This window comes from Micropterus salmoides, unplaced genomic scaffold (genome assembly GCF_014851395.1).
Source record: "Micropterus salmoides isolate LMB-PRFRI ecotype aquatic unplaced genomic scaffold, ASM1485139v1 Ms_hic_scaffold_9, whole genome shotgun sequence".
Lineage (NCBI taxonomy): Eukaryota > Metazoa > Chordata > Actinopteri > Centrarchiformes > Centrarchidae > Micropterus > Micropterus salmoides.
This window is the reverse complement of record NW_024044681.1, coordinates 26,860,377-26,876,986: the sequence shown is the minus strand read 5'-3', so window position 1 is coordinate 26,876,986 and position 16,610 is coordinate 26,860,377. Positions and strand designations below refer to the sequence as shown.

Here is a 16,610-nt window from a genome sequence, read left to right as displayed (position 1 = left end):
CCCAGCAGCAAGACCGCTACCTCCGCCTTTGTGCAAGGAGGAGCAGGAGGAGCACTGCCAGAGCCCTGCAAAATGACCTCCAGCAGGCCACAAATGTGCATGTGTCTGCTCAAACGGTCAGAAACAGACTCCATGACGGTGGTATGAGGGCCCGACGTCCACAGGTGGGAGTTGTGCTAACAGCCCAGCACCGTGCAGGACGTTTGGCATTTGCCAGAGAACACCAAGATTGGCAAATTCGCCACTGGCGCCCTGTGCTCTTCACAGATGAAAGCAGGTTCACACTGAGCACATGTGACAGACGTGACAGAGTCTGGAGACGCCGTGGAGAACGTTCTGCTACCTGCAACATCCTCCAGCATGACCGGTTTGGCGGTGGGTCAGTAATGGTGTGGGGTGGCATTTCTTTGGGGGACCGCACAGCCCTCATGTGCTCGGCAGAGGTAGCCTGACTGCCATTAGGTACCGAGATGAGATCCTCAGACCCCTTGTGAGACCATATGCTGGTGCGGTTGGCCCTGGGTTCCTCCTAATGCAAGACAATGCTAGACCTCATGTGGCTGGAGTGTGTCAGCAGTTCCTGCAAGGGGAAGGCATTGATGCTATGGACTGGCCCGCATGTTCCCCAGACCTGAATCCAATTGAGCACATCTGGGACATCATGTCTCGCTCCATCCACCAACGCCACGTTGCACCACAGACTGTCCAGGAGTTGGCGGATGCTTTAGTCCAGGTCTGGGAAGAGATCCCTCAGGAGACCATCCGCCACCTCATCAGGAGCATGCCCAGGCGTTGTAGGGAGGTCATACAGGCACGTGGAGGCCACACACACTACTGAGCCTCATTTTGACTTGTTTTAAGGACATTACATCAAAGTTGGATTGGCCTGTAGTGTGGTTTTCCACTTTGATTTTGAGTGTGACTCCAAATCCAGACCTCCATGGGTTGATAAATTTGATTTCCATTGATAATTTTTGTGTGATTTTGTTGTCAGCACATTCAACTATGTAAAGAAAGGAGTATTTAATGAGATTATTTCATTCATTCAGATCTAGGATGTGTTATTTTAGTGTTCCCTTTATTTTTTTACACAGTACAATACTTTAAACAAAACTACAGATAAAAAAAAAAAAAAACTACTTACAAGTAAAGTACAGTGAGTAATTGTAATTCGTTACTTTCCACCTCTGGTCCTGTTTCAGAGCAAAGAGCTCATCGAAGGCAGCCGGCAGGGGGCACCACCGCCAACAATCGCCTCCTTATGACAGGGATTGGGAGGCTGCTGGGAAAAGATGGCAGCTTCCTTTTGTGTGTGTGGATTTACTGTACTCCGAGGGGGGGTTTAAGGCATTCCTCAGTGGACTCACGTCTCCATCTAACACTTGGGGCTTACACCGCCGATAGTCCAAACATTTTGAGCAGGAGAACATGGAGAAGAGCGGGAGCATCGACAGTCTGGGCTCGAAACGCTCCTCTTCCCGACAACCGAGTGTCGATTCATTGTCCAGGTAGCCAAACCCACCACAACGCATCATTTTTTTAAGCTAGCTAAAAGTTTTGTTAAACTAACAGATGGCTATGTATTTCTGTTTTATAATTTACTTTAATATGTTTAATCCTAATGGCGTTTCTGTAAACTGTCAGGAGTGCCTGTTAAATATATTATGTTGCTAATCTGGTGAACAAACCATGAAACAACCACTGCTGTTGACAGTTCATTAGGGCACCATTTAAGGGCGGTGTTGTCAATATAGGCTATTCCTGAAATTAAAAAAGCGAAATAATATACACTGTGAAGTATTAATTATGAGACATGAGAAAATATTGAATAAAAAGTGCAATCACAGGTCGCTACAGCCCAAGGTTGGGGTGACCAGACATCCCCGTTTTACGGGGACAATCCCCGGATTTGGTGGCCTGTCCCCGGAAATGTCCCCGTGTTTAACTGTGTGTTAATCATAGGTGTAATCAATAAGGTGTTAACAGACCTGAAATCAAATTTTACAGACATAATGTGCAAACATTACTTTATGTCCGTGGTAATAGCAAAGGCATGTCTTTGTGATACCTTAACGATTCTTTTAACGGAATAATCTCAGTTGTGGCCAAATAAGTGTTGACATTACGTGATTATAGGCAATAATGGAAGCCTGTTGTGATGGAATGTGTTTGGTAGGTGTATATATCTAATATCCTTGTTTATATTTGGAAAACGGAATGTAACCTGTAATTAACACGACTTACTGCTGAGTGATATATAAAATAAAGACATGATTTCTCTTGCAATTATCCTTATGACTCTACATTATTTAACTTGCTGTGTACCAACCAATCCAGTCCCTTTTACCTGTTGAAATGGCTTTAAATGGCCAATACAACCCATAACATGCAGTATTTCACTTGACAGAAAGTGATTGCAGCCTCTAATTATTGACTGAAAGGTAGATTCTGCTAGGGGTGGGGAAAAAATCGATACAGCATAGTATCGTGATATTTGCCATGGCAATACTGTATCGATACACGGACGCCAAGTATCGATATTTTATTATATAAATTGCAGATGGGAGTTTTAACTTTTTGGTACTAGAATAATAAAATCTATTGCTTTTTTAGTCCACTAGAAAACTTAACAGGACCTAGTTGGAAGTTGGAAAAAGGTAATAAATTGCAATATATCTCAATATATTTAAAATCGCAATAAAATCGAATCGCAACATAAATATCGTGATAATATCGTATCGTGGGGCCTCTGGTGATTCCCACCCCTAGATTCTGCCTCAAAATGACTTGATTTCATTCAAAAATTATATTTGGCCGATTATAACTCAACTAGTACTTTTTACCTCTTAAAATACCTTTAAATGGCCAAAACAACACATAAAATGCGTTATTCTACTTGCCATAAAGTGATTGCAGCCTCTATCTATTGACTGAAAGGTAGTTTCTGCCTCAAAATGATTTGATTTCATTCAGAAGAGTTATATTTGACAGATTATAAAACCGAAATTGTCCCCGTTTTTAAATATATAATAAAATATTTTTTAATAACATACTGACCACCAAACCAAAAATGCCCCCGGTTTTCATTTCAGAAATCTGGTTACCTTACCCAAGGTGGCGCCTTCAAGCCTAGTTCACACTACATGATTTTTAGCCTGATTTGCCGCTCATCAGGCTGTGATCGGGGGTAAATCAGCGGCTGATCGGCGTTTTGATTACTTGTTTTGCCCAAGCACCAGTCAAAAACTCTCAATTTACAAAGTTTTAAATCAGAGAAAAGCTGCAGAGCCTCATACTTGAGAAGCTGGAACCTGAGACTGCTAGGCGTTGTTTGATAAATGGCTTACATCCTGTAAAACTTTTATTTGCTTCAATCACTTAACTCACCCTGCCTCTATTTAGGACAGGCCTTTAATTCCTTTCGCATAAAACTCTTGCTCTGCTATGTTTATTTAAACCAGAATGAATATTACTTGAACAAAATGTTTTGCTTTTTTCATATGTCTTATTTTTCAAGTTTATAAACATTTATATTTGTATCCATGATCTAAGCAGCGTAGAACTAGCTTAAGTGGGTGACACAGTGGGCTTTTAGTGGTTTTATACATCCTGAGAACGGACCAGTACGTTTATTTGTCAAAAACGTGTAGCCACACCAGGCCAGTAAAAGGGACAGGCATCTAATTAGGACTTTTAATAGTTTTATGGTAATTAAGCACTAGTCTGCACCATATTTTAGTTACTCAGTCTAACAGCTAAATATCTGAAAACTTCTACTCAGTTTATAAAAATATAAAATTAATTAAAGCATAAATATGTAATTGCTCATTTTATTCTTTATTATTTTATTATTGTTAGTTGGCTTATTATTTAATCAAATCATTCATTCATTTCAGCACAACAGAAATGGGATGAGAAATGACTGCGGTTAAACCCTATTCAGACCTTCTTATTGTTTGTCACATTATCTCTCACCAGTACTTCCACATCTCGCTCTGACCGCTCTGCCCAGGCCAAACCACCCTCTGTGATGTCCTCTGACTCTGTGGCCACCTCTGCAGAGCTCTCCCCAGAGCTCAGGGTTAGTAGTCTGCACGTAGTTCACTGAGATCATGCTTACTAATGATGACAGATGCATGACTCTTGTCTTTTCTGCACCCTTCAGGTTAAGCCCAAAACTCTTGCCAAGGTATGCCAAGTCGTGAATTACACGTTACCCACCACGTGTCTTTGAATAATGCTTTAGAATGATTACCTTAGCAAGTTTCTTGGGTGCAGGCCAAGTGACTGCTCCACTTTTTGGTCTTATTTGTATCTAATGTTTCCAGCAGGTACTTAGAGATTCGGACAAAGAGGAACCACAATTACTTCCAAATGAAGTGGTGCAGGACATGGGTAGGTTCAATCACAGCTACTCAAAATAGCTTGCATGCATTTAAGGCAAAGTAGCTTCTTCCACATTAAAACAATTTGTAATATATTTGTTTTTAATGTTCTATAAGCCCAAGATGTCACCTACTTCTGTCCTTTCACCGGAGCACTGAGGGGAACAGTAACAGTTACCAACTACAGACTTTTCTTCAAATGCATGGACAGGGTATGCTTAGTGAATTTTTTAAAAAGCACCAATTTGGAAGAATCGTTAGGTGTTTGTTAATGTGTTGGTGGTTTCTAGGAGCCAGCATTTGTGCTGGACCTGCCCCTTGGGGTGGTGAGTCGAGTGGAAAAGATTGGGAGTGCATCAAGCCGTGGTGACGTGTCTTATGGGCTGGTTTGCAAGGTGAGTAAGATGTGGAAGTGGTCTGGATTAAACTACACTTCAAATGTTGACAGGTTACAGATGCAAGAACCTACAGATAGCACAGTAGACAGTCATACAGAGCACAGGCTAAGGCTCCTCCCCTCATCCCTGCTGCATAAACAAATGTGTCAGAAAACATTAAAGGTGCTGTAGAATACTCATTTTCAGGTCCCTACTTGTATTTAGGGTTTCTACTAGTATATTACATGCTGTAATGTTTGTCATACTGTCCATTTGTTGCTTCCTCACTTCTTTTCACCCTCTGTCTGAACACTCAGTTTTAGCTCCCGTCTCTTGCAGGCCCCCCAGAGCAGCCAGAGGACATGAGAGGGAATACCAGAAAATATTTACCTTTTCTTCATAACAGTATAAGCACTTTCTGTGAGATATGCTACACTGCACAACCTACAGCTCTGACTCTCTAACCCTGACATTCTGCTCTGCGTTTGTGTAGGATATGCGTAATCTACGATTTGCGCACAAACAAATGGAGGACACACTCAGGAAGTCCATTTTCGAAGTGCTGATGAAATTTGCGTTTCCTGTTTCGAACGGGCTGGTGAGTGATTCTGACTGTTTCTGACCACTGCAGCTCTGCTCTGTCTACCGACTGATGAAATTCTCTCCCATTTTCCATAGCAAATCTTTGCCTTTGAATACGGGCAAGTCTTTCCTGAAAACGGATGGAAGGTGTATGACGCTGTCTCAGAATACAAAAGACAGGTATTTAAAAATGACACGGTCCGACTGCTTGGCTTAATGTTACAGAAAGCTTATTACATCGGTTGCTTGTGCGTTTTTAAAGGGTATACCCAACGAAAGCTGGAGGATAACAAAAGTAAACGATCACTACGAGGTCTGTGACACCTACCCATCAACTCTGGCAGTACCTGTCAACATACCAGACGAAGAGCTGAAGAGAGTCGCTGCCTTCCGAGCAAAAGGAAGGATACCTGTGAGTGACCATTTCGCAGCGTTAGTCTAACTATGTTCTCCTGTGCAGCGGGTCTGCCTGTTGTAATGTCTTATACTCTGTGTATAGGTGTTGTCATGGATCCATCCAGAGAGCCAGGCGACAGTGACGCGCTGCAGTCAGCCCATGGTTGGGGTAAATGGGAAGCGCAGCAAAGAGGATGAGAAATACCTCCAGGCGATCATGGATGCTAATGCTCAGTCCCATAAACTCTTCATTTTTGATGCCAGGCCCAGCGTCAATGCTGCCGCCAACAAGGTTTAGCAGATTTGTTTTTTATATTTAAAAAGAAAAACATAATAAACTTAATAAGGAAATCATGTTACCCGTTATTAATCCTGTACATAGTGGCCAGAGGTTAGGGTCATTTGTAGTACAGCACCATCAGTGAAAGTACCAGTGTTCTTTTACTGTCTCCACTTGTCTTGTGTTTTTCTTCAGATGAAGGGGGGTGGTTATGAAAGTGAGGATGCATATCAAAATGCAGAGCTGGTGTTCTTGGATATTCACAACATCCACGTGATGAGAGAGTCCCTCCGCAAGCTGAAGGACGTGGTCTACCCCAACATCGAGGACTCCCACTGGCTCTCCAATCTGGAGTCCACTCATTGGCTCGAGCACATCAAGGTGAGCAGAACGATGTATCTCTGTGAACCAGGAGAGGCAGGGGAAAAATGAAGATGAGCTAATTCCCAGCCTCTTGACAAAGTCGTTTGTGTGTATGTTTGTAGTTGATCCTGGCAGGAGCACTGCGGATTGCAGACAAGGTGGAGTCGGGGAAAACATCAGTGGTGGTGCACTGTAGCGATGGCTGGGACCGCACAGGCCAGCTCACCTCGTTGGCCATGCTCATGTTGGACGGTTACTACCGCACCATTCGCGGCTTCGAGGTGCTGCTTGAGAAGGAGTGGCTGAGCTTTGGTCACCGCTTCCAGCTGGTAATTTAAATTTCTTAAATTTTTCCTACCTTTTCTATATTTTGGAAAACCACATAATTGGCCATTGGCCTCTCCAGTTGCATCACTTAAAGTCCATTCCTCTTTCATCATTTCTTAAAGCGCATCGGTCATGGCGATAAGAACCACACAGATGCAGACCGCTCACCTGTCTTTATTCAGTTCATTGACTGTGTCTGGCAGTTGACTCGCCAGGTAAGCAATACGTGTACTGATATGTGGGGGGAAACAAATTTAGAATAAAATGGTCTTTCTAGGACACTAATAAAATGTTTTTAAATTTAAGTTTCCTGCAGCCTTTGAGTACAACGAATACTTCCTGGTAACCATCCTGGACCACCTGTACAGCTGCCTGTTTGGGACATTCTTGTGTAACAGCGAACAGCAGAGGTTGAAGGAAGTAAGAGCATTTTATGATTGCGGTAGCTGGTGCAAAATGAGACGTTTTAATGTAAAATATTGGAATGACTGTGGAGTAGAAAGTCTGTCACTGGTGTTACGGCTGCTGCCGGCACCCATCTGTAGTTTACCTGTGCATGTGTCTATCTATCATGCTGTTGGAGGTTTCTTGGGCATTCTGTGTCATGACAATCACACCTTTTTATTTGACAGGAGATTCCCAAGAGGACAGTATCGTTGTGGTCTTATATAAACAGCCAGCTGGAGGAGTTTACCAATCCTTTGTATGTGAACTATTCCAACCACGTGCTGTTCCCTGTAGTCAGCTTACGTCACCTGGAGCTTTGGGTTGGCTACTACATCCGCTGGAACCCGCGCATGAGACCTCAGGTTTGTGAAGAAGCCTGTCTCTTGTTTGAGACCTGATGTCAGTGTAGTCAGAGGAAATAGTTTGCACTCCATACGTGCTCCACTCACAGCTTTAACTTTTTGTTCTTGTTGCCAGGAACCTGTTCATCAGCGCTACAAGGAGCTGCTGGCGAAGCGAGCTGAGCTTCAGAAGAGAGTGGACGAGTTACAGCGAGAGGTGACCAATCGCTCAGCCTCCTCTTCCTCTGAACGGGCAGGCTCCCCCACACGCTCCATCACTCCAGTGCAGACATTTGTTTGACACATCTTGACCCTCATGGCGGTCACAGAAGCTGAATCCTACCTGTGAGAAGGTGCCATACTGTAGTAATCAGTAGGCAACACTTGGCGCAGTGAGGACCTGTGTGTCAAACTGCCTCTTTGGGTGAAACACCGTGTTAATACACTACCAACAAAAGTCTGGTTAGACAGATTACTGTATTTGCATCTCTCACAGGTCATGCAACCGAAGAGTGACTGCCTCAGACTGCTTCACAACAGCCATATTTTACTCTTCCTCCACAGTTCAGAGGACATGTAACCAGAATAGTGAGTACTGTTTAGCATCGACCTACCTACAATCGGTGTTGATTTTTCTTTTCTGAAGTACACAAATATTGCGCGGGTTAAATATGTATGCCTTATTCACTTCATAGGAACACTCATTTGATTCCTCTACACTGCAGTTGTTTGTTACGTATTGATTTGAAAGCAACACTGCTGAAGCAAAGATGTACATTGCTGTAAAATGATTTGAAGCTCTAAACTGTAGTACTAACACTAACTAACAACTAACTGGCTCTGGAGTTTAGTCAAATATTAAAGACATGTAGCTAAAGAGCTGTAATGTTAGGTTCTTCTAATAGTAAGAAAGATAGTGTATTAAAAAAGGCAGGCTGTCTTCATAAGCCAGTGCTTTTAGATTGTTGTGACCAAATATCTGTTTGTTTGTTTTTTTATGAATACATAACGTGTCATGCATTGCATTCCTCTCACTGAGTGATGTACGATTTGTAAGTTTCATTTTTCTAACTAGTTAACATTATTTATTATGCTTTAGTCCAGACTTGTATTTATGGCTCACAAACACTCTCATGTCATAAATTCATTAGAGATTTTCTTGTGAATTATTACTAAGCCACACAGAATATGCAAGAGTTCATTTTTCCCAGTTAATAGTCATTAACGCTTTTTAAAGCTAGTGTCAGCCAATATCCTTTTTGTAGGCAGTAGAATTTGTAACTAATTTGTTTTGGGTATTTGTTTTTTGTTTAATGAATATGAATGAATATCTGTGCCTTTCTCTGAATGACTGACTGGGAGAGTGCAAAGTGAGCATAGTGCCACAGTGAAATGGTAGTCAGCCTTTCCACTGCACGTGTGAATACTTCCAATAAACACAGGACAGAACTTAAAGGAGTCAGTATGGTTTGTTGCATTGCTGTGACATGAACACAACTCCCTCCAGTCTATTCCTTGGTTTTAGCTGTTAGTGTTTCAAATGGTAACCGAACCCCAATTACATTAGCATTAATTATCTGTTGTTATGATTATGGCCCTGCCATAATATATAACAAACCGAGTGCCTTTTTATTATAAATGAAGAAATAGTGATTTAAAAAGTCTGAAATTTACAGTGTGACTGTGCTGCAGGGTAATATTAGACTGCAATAGAGGCAACATTAGCCTGGTCATATTCAAGCTGTTTCACTCTCATACCTAAATATTAGATGAGTAGCCATAAATTGGCTTTAAGGCATCCTTTACCTATTAACAGGCATATTATTCTCTTGACTTTTGTTTTTTACTCATGCCTACTTAAGATGAAGTTATATTTCTGCTTATATTGAATTATTCTCCCTTTGAAAATGTACAGCTATTAAAGTGTGACCATTTTTCCACACGGGTGAAGTGACAGTGCAGTGCTGTATCCACTTAATTGCTTCAAAACTTGATATAAATATCTTGATATACCGCATACAACAGCAAGTCAAATGTCAAAATGTTTAAATAAAAGTATGTAATCAACTTTTTGTGAACTTTTGGGTTCTTTTGTGTGTGTTAGCAAAAATTTAGTAAAACAGTGTGTGTTACTATTTTTCATTGTGATCCAGCAAAGCTATTCCTATTTCTATTCCTTGTTGTATTTTATTAATTAGCAAGCAGCTGATTCCAAGGAAACACACAAAGACTTGAGAGAGGAGACCAAAACGAGGGAGAAACGCAGCATGTGAAAGTGGGGAAAGTAAACATAAGGCTTACAGAAATGTGTTCAGGGGACCGGAAAAGAGACAGGAACTGGGTCAGGGTCAGCCCAGGAGTCGGGTGAAGAAGAAACATGAACAAAGTCTGAGAAGGCAGATGAACTGCTATGGTCTAACTAGTTTTCAAGGCAAAATCGAAATCCAGCTTAACTCAAAACAAGATTTAAGTGAATTTTGTGAACTTACTGTTTATCTGACCACAAATGAGATAATATTTAGGTTGGGAAAACGACAGACTTTATTCACTGATTTTGGTGAAACCAGATCAAATTCTACAAAGAAAATATTTTCTGGTTTCCCTGTGATGTCCTCTGGTTGCTCTGCCTCAACTCTCATTATTTCATCAAACTAGACAGCTAGTAGGTGATCTTTAACCAGGTACCCCCTCACTGGAAACAGAAAACAATATAGTCTAATAGAGATTACTCAACCCTGCAATAAACTAATTCGCAAAATGTTGATTGAAATGTCACACACATTAAATACCCAAGATGGATTAATAATTATAATTCAATAATATATACATTATTCTGAAATGTGCCACTCTGCATAATGAGTACTTTTACTTTTGGTACTTTAAAAATATTTTTATGCTAAGTGAAATTTTGAATGCAGGACTTTTACTTGTAACAGAGTACTTCTGCACTGTGGTTTACTACTTTCACGTAAGTAAACTATCTGTACACATTTACAAAAGCTCTGCCATATGTAGACTAAATGATCAGAATCAGAAATACTTTATTGACTTTTTTAGAATATATATAAGAAACCATAAATATAATTATAATAATACCCTACAAATTATGAATCATCAGAATCAAACAGTACAGGTGTCATATAGAATCAAAAGCTGTCTAACTGATTTACCTGTTTACCGTTTTTACCTGCGTGGCCACATGCTGTAGGATTTGAGAGATGGTTTGGCTCCTGATTTGTGACTACCTTGTGTCTTTCAGTGCTCCTGACAATCTAGGGCCCCCTGGACCTTACTGGCACTCCTGCCAGTACAGGCTGATAACATTAAATAGGGATGATTTCCATTTGAAAACCTCTAACGCAACATGACATTGATGACTTAATAATTAGACCTCCAACCCAGTTAACAACTGTACAAGTTAATGTCATGAGATTACAAGATGTGTGTGGAGCTGTGTTCGATGAATCCAGACATGTGATTGGCTCTGCGTATTTCAAAATGTGAATCCCGCGGACGGATGTTGTGTCGCGATAGGTTTTCTTTCTTCTTCTCGAGTCGTCGGCTACTTCCGGTTACATGACGACGACGGCGTTGATACAAAAAGAGAGGAGGAAAACAGGAAAATACCTTTCCTTGGCGAGAACAGTGGAAACTTAATATAAATAGCCAGATCTATATAAACGGGTTGCTTATGTCGCGGCACAACTAACGATCGATCTCGACTTAGTCTGGTTGGATATCGTGTGAAGCAGTGAGCGATCACAGATATTTGGAGTTTATTGTTCTTCGCCTGCTCCCTCCAGCTAAGCTATTTCTGTGTTGCCCTACCTAGCCGAGCCAGCTAACGTTAGCTAACGCTGGATGCCAACACAGTGTCTTTAGTTCTCAATTACCGAGCGGCCAGAAAGGAAGCAGCGCCGCTAATCCGCTCAGTTTGCAGCTGGACTGACCTCTTCTCACTCGGCGACGATGGCAACGTCGGCTCTGTACGCCTGTACGAAGTGTAACCAGCGGTACCCCTTCGAGGAGCTGTCGCAGGGCCAGCAGCTGTGCAAGGTATGAGTGTGTGTGTGTGTGTGTGTGATCGAGGATGATCGCAAACAAGCCACAAAACACCGCCGGGCTTAAAGAGCGTGGAAGTGTTGTTGCGGACCCGGTGTGATGGTGTTATTACGGCAAGCAGCAAGTTACCACACGGGTTATGTAACAAGCTTTTATCTTCCCAACCTAGAAACGCTCTGTAACTGTAACCTCGTTCAGATCAAGCCTTTACGACCACTCTGTTTATTAAAGAGTAATAACACATTGACCTGCTTAATATTAATATTATAAAACAATTATGCATGTTTTAAATAGCCGTTAATGTACAGACTTGCCAACTTGTTGCTCTTGTAGAGCTTCAGATGTAGAATTGCTGTGTATAGCTGAGCAGACATTTGTTCTGTAATTGAAGAGTTTTAATGGAGGAGGGAAATACTGATCCTCTAACAAGCCCTCTGTTCCCACCTTTGTTTACAGAAAGCACAGGGTTATCACTCTGCAAACATCCTTTCAGCACTTTAGAGAAGTTTACCCCTGAATATACAGAAAAATTTTCTTTGCACAGGATGGATAAAGTGCAAGGTCAACTGATGAACAACGTAATGTTATTCCAGCTATATATTAGAGAATGCCAGCTAAAGTCACCGTTATCCAACAATGGTTCTGGTTAATAGTTTCCCACACTCCCCAGCTGTGATAATTTGTAGCCAAGAGGTCATACAGCAAACATCAGGTTGTGTTGATATACAAAACAACTTATGAGGCAGTCTTGTCAATTTATTTGTCAGTCTTTGCCAACACATGCCCATGAGAATGCTGTCATTTCTTTGTTTTGTCACCACAGGAGTGTCGCATCGCACATCCCATAGTGAAGTGCACATACTGCAGATCTGAGTTTCAACAGGAAAGGTGAGATATGTGCACCTTGTGTGGAATTTCTTTTATTTATTCTAACACAGTGAATTGCACATGTTACTGTCATTTGTTATGGATGTAAAACCCTTGTTTGTTCTTCACAGTAAAACCAATACAATCTGCAAGAAATGTGCTCAGAACGTCAAACAGTTTGGAACAGTGAGTAACAAGTTTTTTTTTTTTCACTTTTAGTTCAAGTTGCACTTGGTGTCGCATCATGTGTAAATACACTTCTAACACTTCTAACATTTTGTTGTGGGTTTTTGTCTTGTGTCTGTCTTCACAGCCCAAACCCTGCCAGTACTGTAACATCATTGCAGCTTTTATCGGAACAAAGTGCCAGCGTTGTACTAACTCAGAGAAGAAATATGGACCTCCACAGACCTGTGAGCAGTGCAAACAGCAATGCGCCTTCGACCGCAAGGAGGAGGGCAGGAGAAAGGTATAAACCATACACACATGCAGTCTAATTTGACAGTGAAGGCGTAACAGAGAGTCTTATGAACTGCTGTCCCCTGCCTGTCTTACAGGTGGATGGGAAACTGCTGTGCTGGCTCTGTACTCTGTCCTACCGACGTGTCCTGCAGAAGACCAAGGAACAGAGGAAGGGCTTCGGCTCCTCCAACTCCTCATCCCTGAACGAGAAAGACCACCACTCCAGACCTCACCATCATCACCACCACCACCAACACAGACACAGCAGCTCTCATCACAAGTAGGTCATCTGTTGTGTTGCTTCTCCCTCTTGCAGTCCCCACGCCACTGTTAGACTGTTGATGTATTTTTTTTTTTTACACAGACTAGTGAAAAGATTTGTGTCTGTTTTTATGCTATAATATGGTAATAAAAAGTAGAAAAATGGATCCGGCCAGTCACAGCTGACTTCTCTTTGTGCAGACTGAGTGGGAGTTTGAGTCCTGAGCAGGAGCAGGGACTGTGGAAGCAGAGGTAAAACTTTTCCTGCTCATTTGAAATCTTTACACCAGAAAACAAAGTATTGAATGAGTTTTTAAGCCCAAATTGTACATTTTGATTTTCTTTGCAGCCATAAATCGTCTTCAATCCAGAAGGAGACTCCAAAGAAGAAACCAAAACTGGAGATGAAGCCATCCAACGGGGACAGGTATGATGAGTGTTGTAGTTGTTTGGAAAAGCATCGAGTGTGTTACTAACTTTTTCACATTTACATACATTTACCTTCCACGTGTTAACCCATCTTAGTACTGGCCTCATGCTCGTTCCTGTCTCCCATCAGTAGTTCAATCACCCAGTCGATGGATTCTGGAGGAACAGACAACTTCATTCTCATCAGCCAGCTGAAAGAGGAAGTGATGTCCCTGAAGAGACTTCTGCAGCAAAGGGATCAAACCATCCTGGAAAAGGACCGAAAAGTAGGTTATCAGCCTCACCAGAGCTAATGAGTCAAAGCTGCATCACTGTCGTTTGCTTGTATTTGTTTCACGTATTGACAATTTTATTCCCCCCTTAGCTCACAGAGCTCAAAGCCGACTTTCAGTACCAGGAGTCAAATATGAGAGTGAAGATGAACCAAATGGAGAAGTCACACAAAGAGTCTATGGAGCAGCAGCAGGTAGGAAACTTCATACGCACACATGACGTGTCACAAAGAAATCCTCACGTATGCACCAAATTCACCACTTGATAGTTTCAGCACCTCATTTGGTCTCCATTAAACATTTGCTCTGGAATATTTTGTAATAAGATTTTTTTGGTCTGTAATAAGGCTTGGCGATATGGCCAAAAAAAAAAAAAATATATATATCATATAATATGGATATGATATTATTACCGCAATAAACTTTGAAAGGTGGGTTTTTGCTCCTTGGTAAAAGTTGAAACCACATGGCTAATTCTGGTTTTAAACTTTTCTTTATGGTCAGAACAAACCAAACAACAAATCTGAGGTGGAACATTCAAGACGATTATGATATCAAAAAAATTCAACAAATGTACATGAGTACAATTAAGTAAAATCTTTTTTTCAGTCCCTTTTCCTCAACAAAATAAATTATTGTGTTACTGCCCAGCCCTAGTTTATAATATATTCTATAACAAACCATATGTAAAAATGTTTCCTTGATCATTTCGACCACTGAAAAATATCCTCCAGCTAACTAGCAGTGTTAGGAAAAATTCTCAGTATCTTGTTAGCTCAAAAACATACACATAGTATTCACTGTGTCCGTATCAATGGCACGTTGGTGTGTTGATTAATATATTTTGGCATCCAAGTATTATGAACCTGATGACAGGTTCGAAGGAGGTGTGGTAATACAATCATTACTAAATCATGTCTTTTTGTCCTGCCCCATTTATGACATTCACTCATGCCACTTCAAATACAAGCCTCCTTTATCTCCCAATAAAAATAACTCATGCAAAGCTATTCTCATCTAAATTTCCATTCCTGAGATTACTGTTTCAACTCTAACTTTCATTTGTACTTAAAAAATATGTGCCAGTGTGAGACATGGATGATTTACTTGTTGCACACGTTTGTAGTCTGTCATTATGGATGCAATTTCCTGTCAAACTCTGTGGTGTTGATTTATGGTTGTCATTTTGTGTGATGTGCTCCCTGTGTTTGATGCACCAAAGGTGTTTTTCATCAGTACAGCCTCAGCAGCTGAAGATAGCCCATGTTGGGCAAAACCCCTTAGCTTGCAGTGTCTGATGAATGACCAGTATTGTAAGTGATAAAAGTAAATGCTTTGAAAGTGTAATGTCCCAAAGCTAGCCAGTGTGTTTGCCACCTTTTAAATGACAATCAAGGTTTCGGGTAAATTTCAGTGTAAATGTGCATTGTGATTCCAATAAGGTGTTACAATGTTCAAATCTCTGTATATCCCATTTCTAACACAGTTGATCATTTGTTTCCACAGGCCAAGAACAGGGAGTTGATGAAACAAGTGGCTGCCCTCTCTAAAGGAAAAAAGTTTGACCGGACAGGAAGTTCACTGCTGCTGCCCTAACAATAGGCCGGCCAGCGGGTAACAACACAGAGCGGCTTCATTTTTGTAACACTGTGAAAGTCTCCCTCATGTGTTTCCTCATTGCCGTCAACATCGATTACTTCTTAATTGGTAAAGCCAGCGGCCATGTTGTACATGGAAGTCAATTGACAAATCAAAGAAACCTTTCTCTAAATGTCAACATATTTTAGATATTTTACGGCGACTTATCCACTGGATCATAGGATGTGACTCTGGATAGAGTGGACGATGGAGCCCTCATTTTTAACACTGCCGGGCCAAAACAAAAAGCATGGTGTGCATATGTGGATAGCATTCTGTCGACTCAGTGTATCCACCTCATTTTTATGTATGTCATGCAATTTATTTATTCAACTGTATTTCTTAGATTTTTTATTTCCTCACAACATACTAAGAGGATATCCCACATTTTGGGGTTTCTTCAATAGTAATTAGTTATATTTTTCTAAATTGATGCGATTGTGGAAGACATGTTCTCCTAAATGGAGACCTGCGCAACTTTACAATGTATGCAAACGTGGGATGGGTGACCACTGAGCTGCTGCTCAACAGTAGACTCTCAGTAACAATTCATAAATCAACCAATGAACACTTTGAAAGGCTGTCTGATGGAGAGACACCTCTTGGCTCTTTCTCACTGTGTGACAGCTGTAGTGCTTTGCTGTTTCTCTTTAGTGGAACGATTGTAATACTGCATGATTTTACTGCCCGACACCGTTTGGCATTGTGGTCAGACTTCTTTTTTCCCCCTCCCCTTTTAATTAGTTTTTTAAGAATCACTTGTAAATGTATTACTGGGGTCGGCCAATGTATTTAAACTATTGCTTGTATCTGTTTAGTGAGTACAGTATGTGTATGGTAAGGCCAGTTGAAATTAACATGTCTGTAGAAAATGCTTTTTAAAGGAACACACCTATCACCTTGCATTATTGGGCTGGTTTCATACTGTGGCGTCCAGGATCACTTTTGTACTTTTTTCCAAACCAAGTGTTTTAAAACTATTAAAACTGGCTAAACTGTTACTGTTTGTTTTTATTGAGCATATAGCTGTTAAACTTTTAAAACTTTTAGATGTTTGGGACCTTAATAATAACTATAAAGGTCCCAAACATCATCGATTTAATTGTGTAACATTTAGTAGA

General features: G+C 41.0%; 2 protein-coding genes across 6 annotated transcripts; both read left to right on the top strand.

The window, feature by feature from the left end:
* Window positions 1-1,263: 1,263 nt before the first annotated feature.
* On the top strand, window positions 1,264-8,953 carry mtmr2 (myotubularin related protein 2). Of its 5 annotated transcripts, none has more exons than XM_038708932.1 (16): window positions 1,264-1,508; window positions 3,979-4,081; window positions 4,166-4,189; window positions 4,332-4,395; window positions 4,503-4,597; window positions 4,676-4,780; window positions 5,256-5,360; window positions 5,441-5,524; window positions 5,607-5,756; window positions 5,844-6,032; window positions 6,216-6,401; window positions 6,506-6,712; window positions 6,833-6,925; window positions 7,017-7,130; window positions 7,343-7,519; window positions 7,635-8,953. In XM_038708932.1, the coding sequence occupies exons 1-16, from the start codon at window positions 1,429-1,431 to the stop codon at window positions 7,797-7,799; spliced, it is 1,941 nt and encodes a 646-aa protein (XP_038564860.1). In that variant the 5' UTR covers window positions 1,264-1,428; the 3' UTR covers window positions 7,800-8,953. The 5 variants fall into 5 exon arrangements, with proteins under 5 accessions (XP_038564860.1, XP_038564861.1, XP_038564863.1 ...); XM_038708933.1 differs by having other exon boundaries at window positions 4,329-4,395; window positions 6,219-6,401; XM_038708931.1 differs by having other exon boundaries at window positions 1,265-1,508; window positions 4,329-4,395.
* A 2,109-nt stretch (window positions 8,954-11,062) lies between these two features.
* Window positions 11,063-16,490, top strand: fam76b (family with sequence similarity 76 member B). The gene is made up of 10 exons (XM_038709079.1): window positions 11,063-11,554; window positions 12,384-12,448; window positions 12,559-12,613; window positions 12,741-12,896; window positions 12,985-13,169; window positions 13,352-13,402; window positions 13,500-13,577; window positions 13,710-13,845; window positions 13,944-14,045; window positions 15,358-16,490. Exons 1-10 carry the CDS (start codon window positions 11,468-11,470, stop codon window positions 15,445-15,447), a joined length of 1,005 nt encoding a protein of 334 aa, XP_038565007.1. The 5' UTR covers window positions 11,063-11,467; the 3' UTR covers window positions 15,448-16,490.
* Window positions 16,491-16,610: the final 120 nt, after the last annotated feature.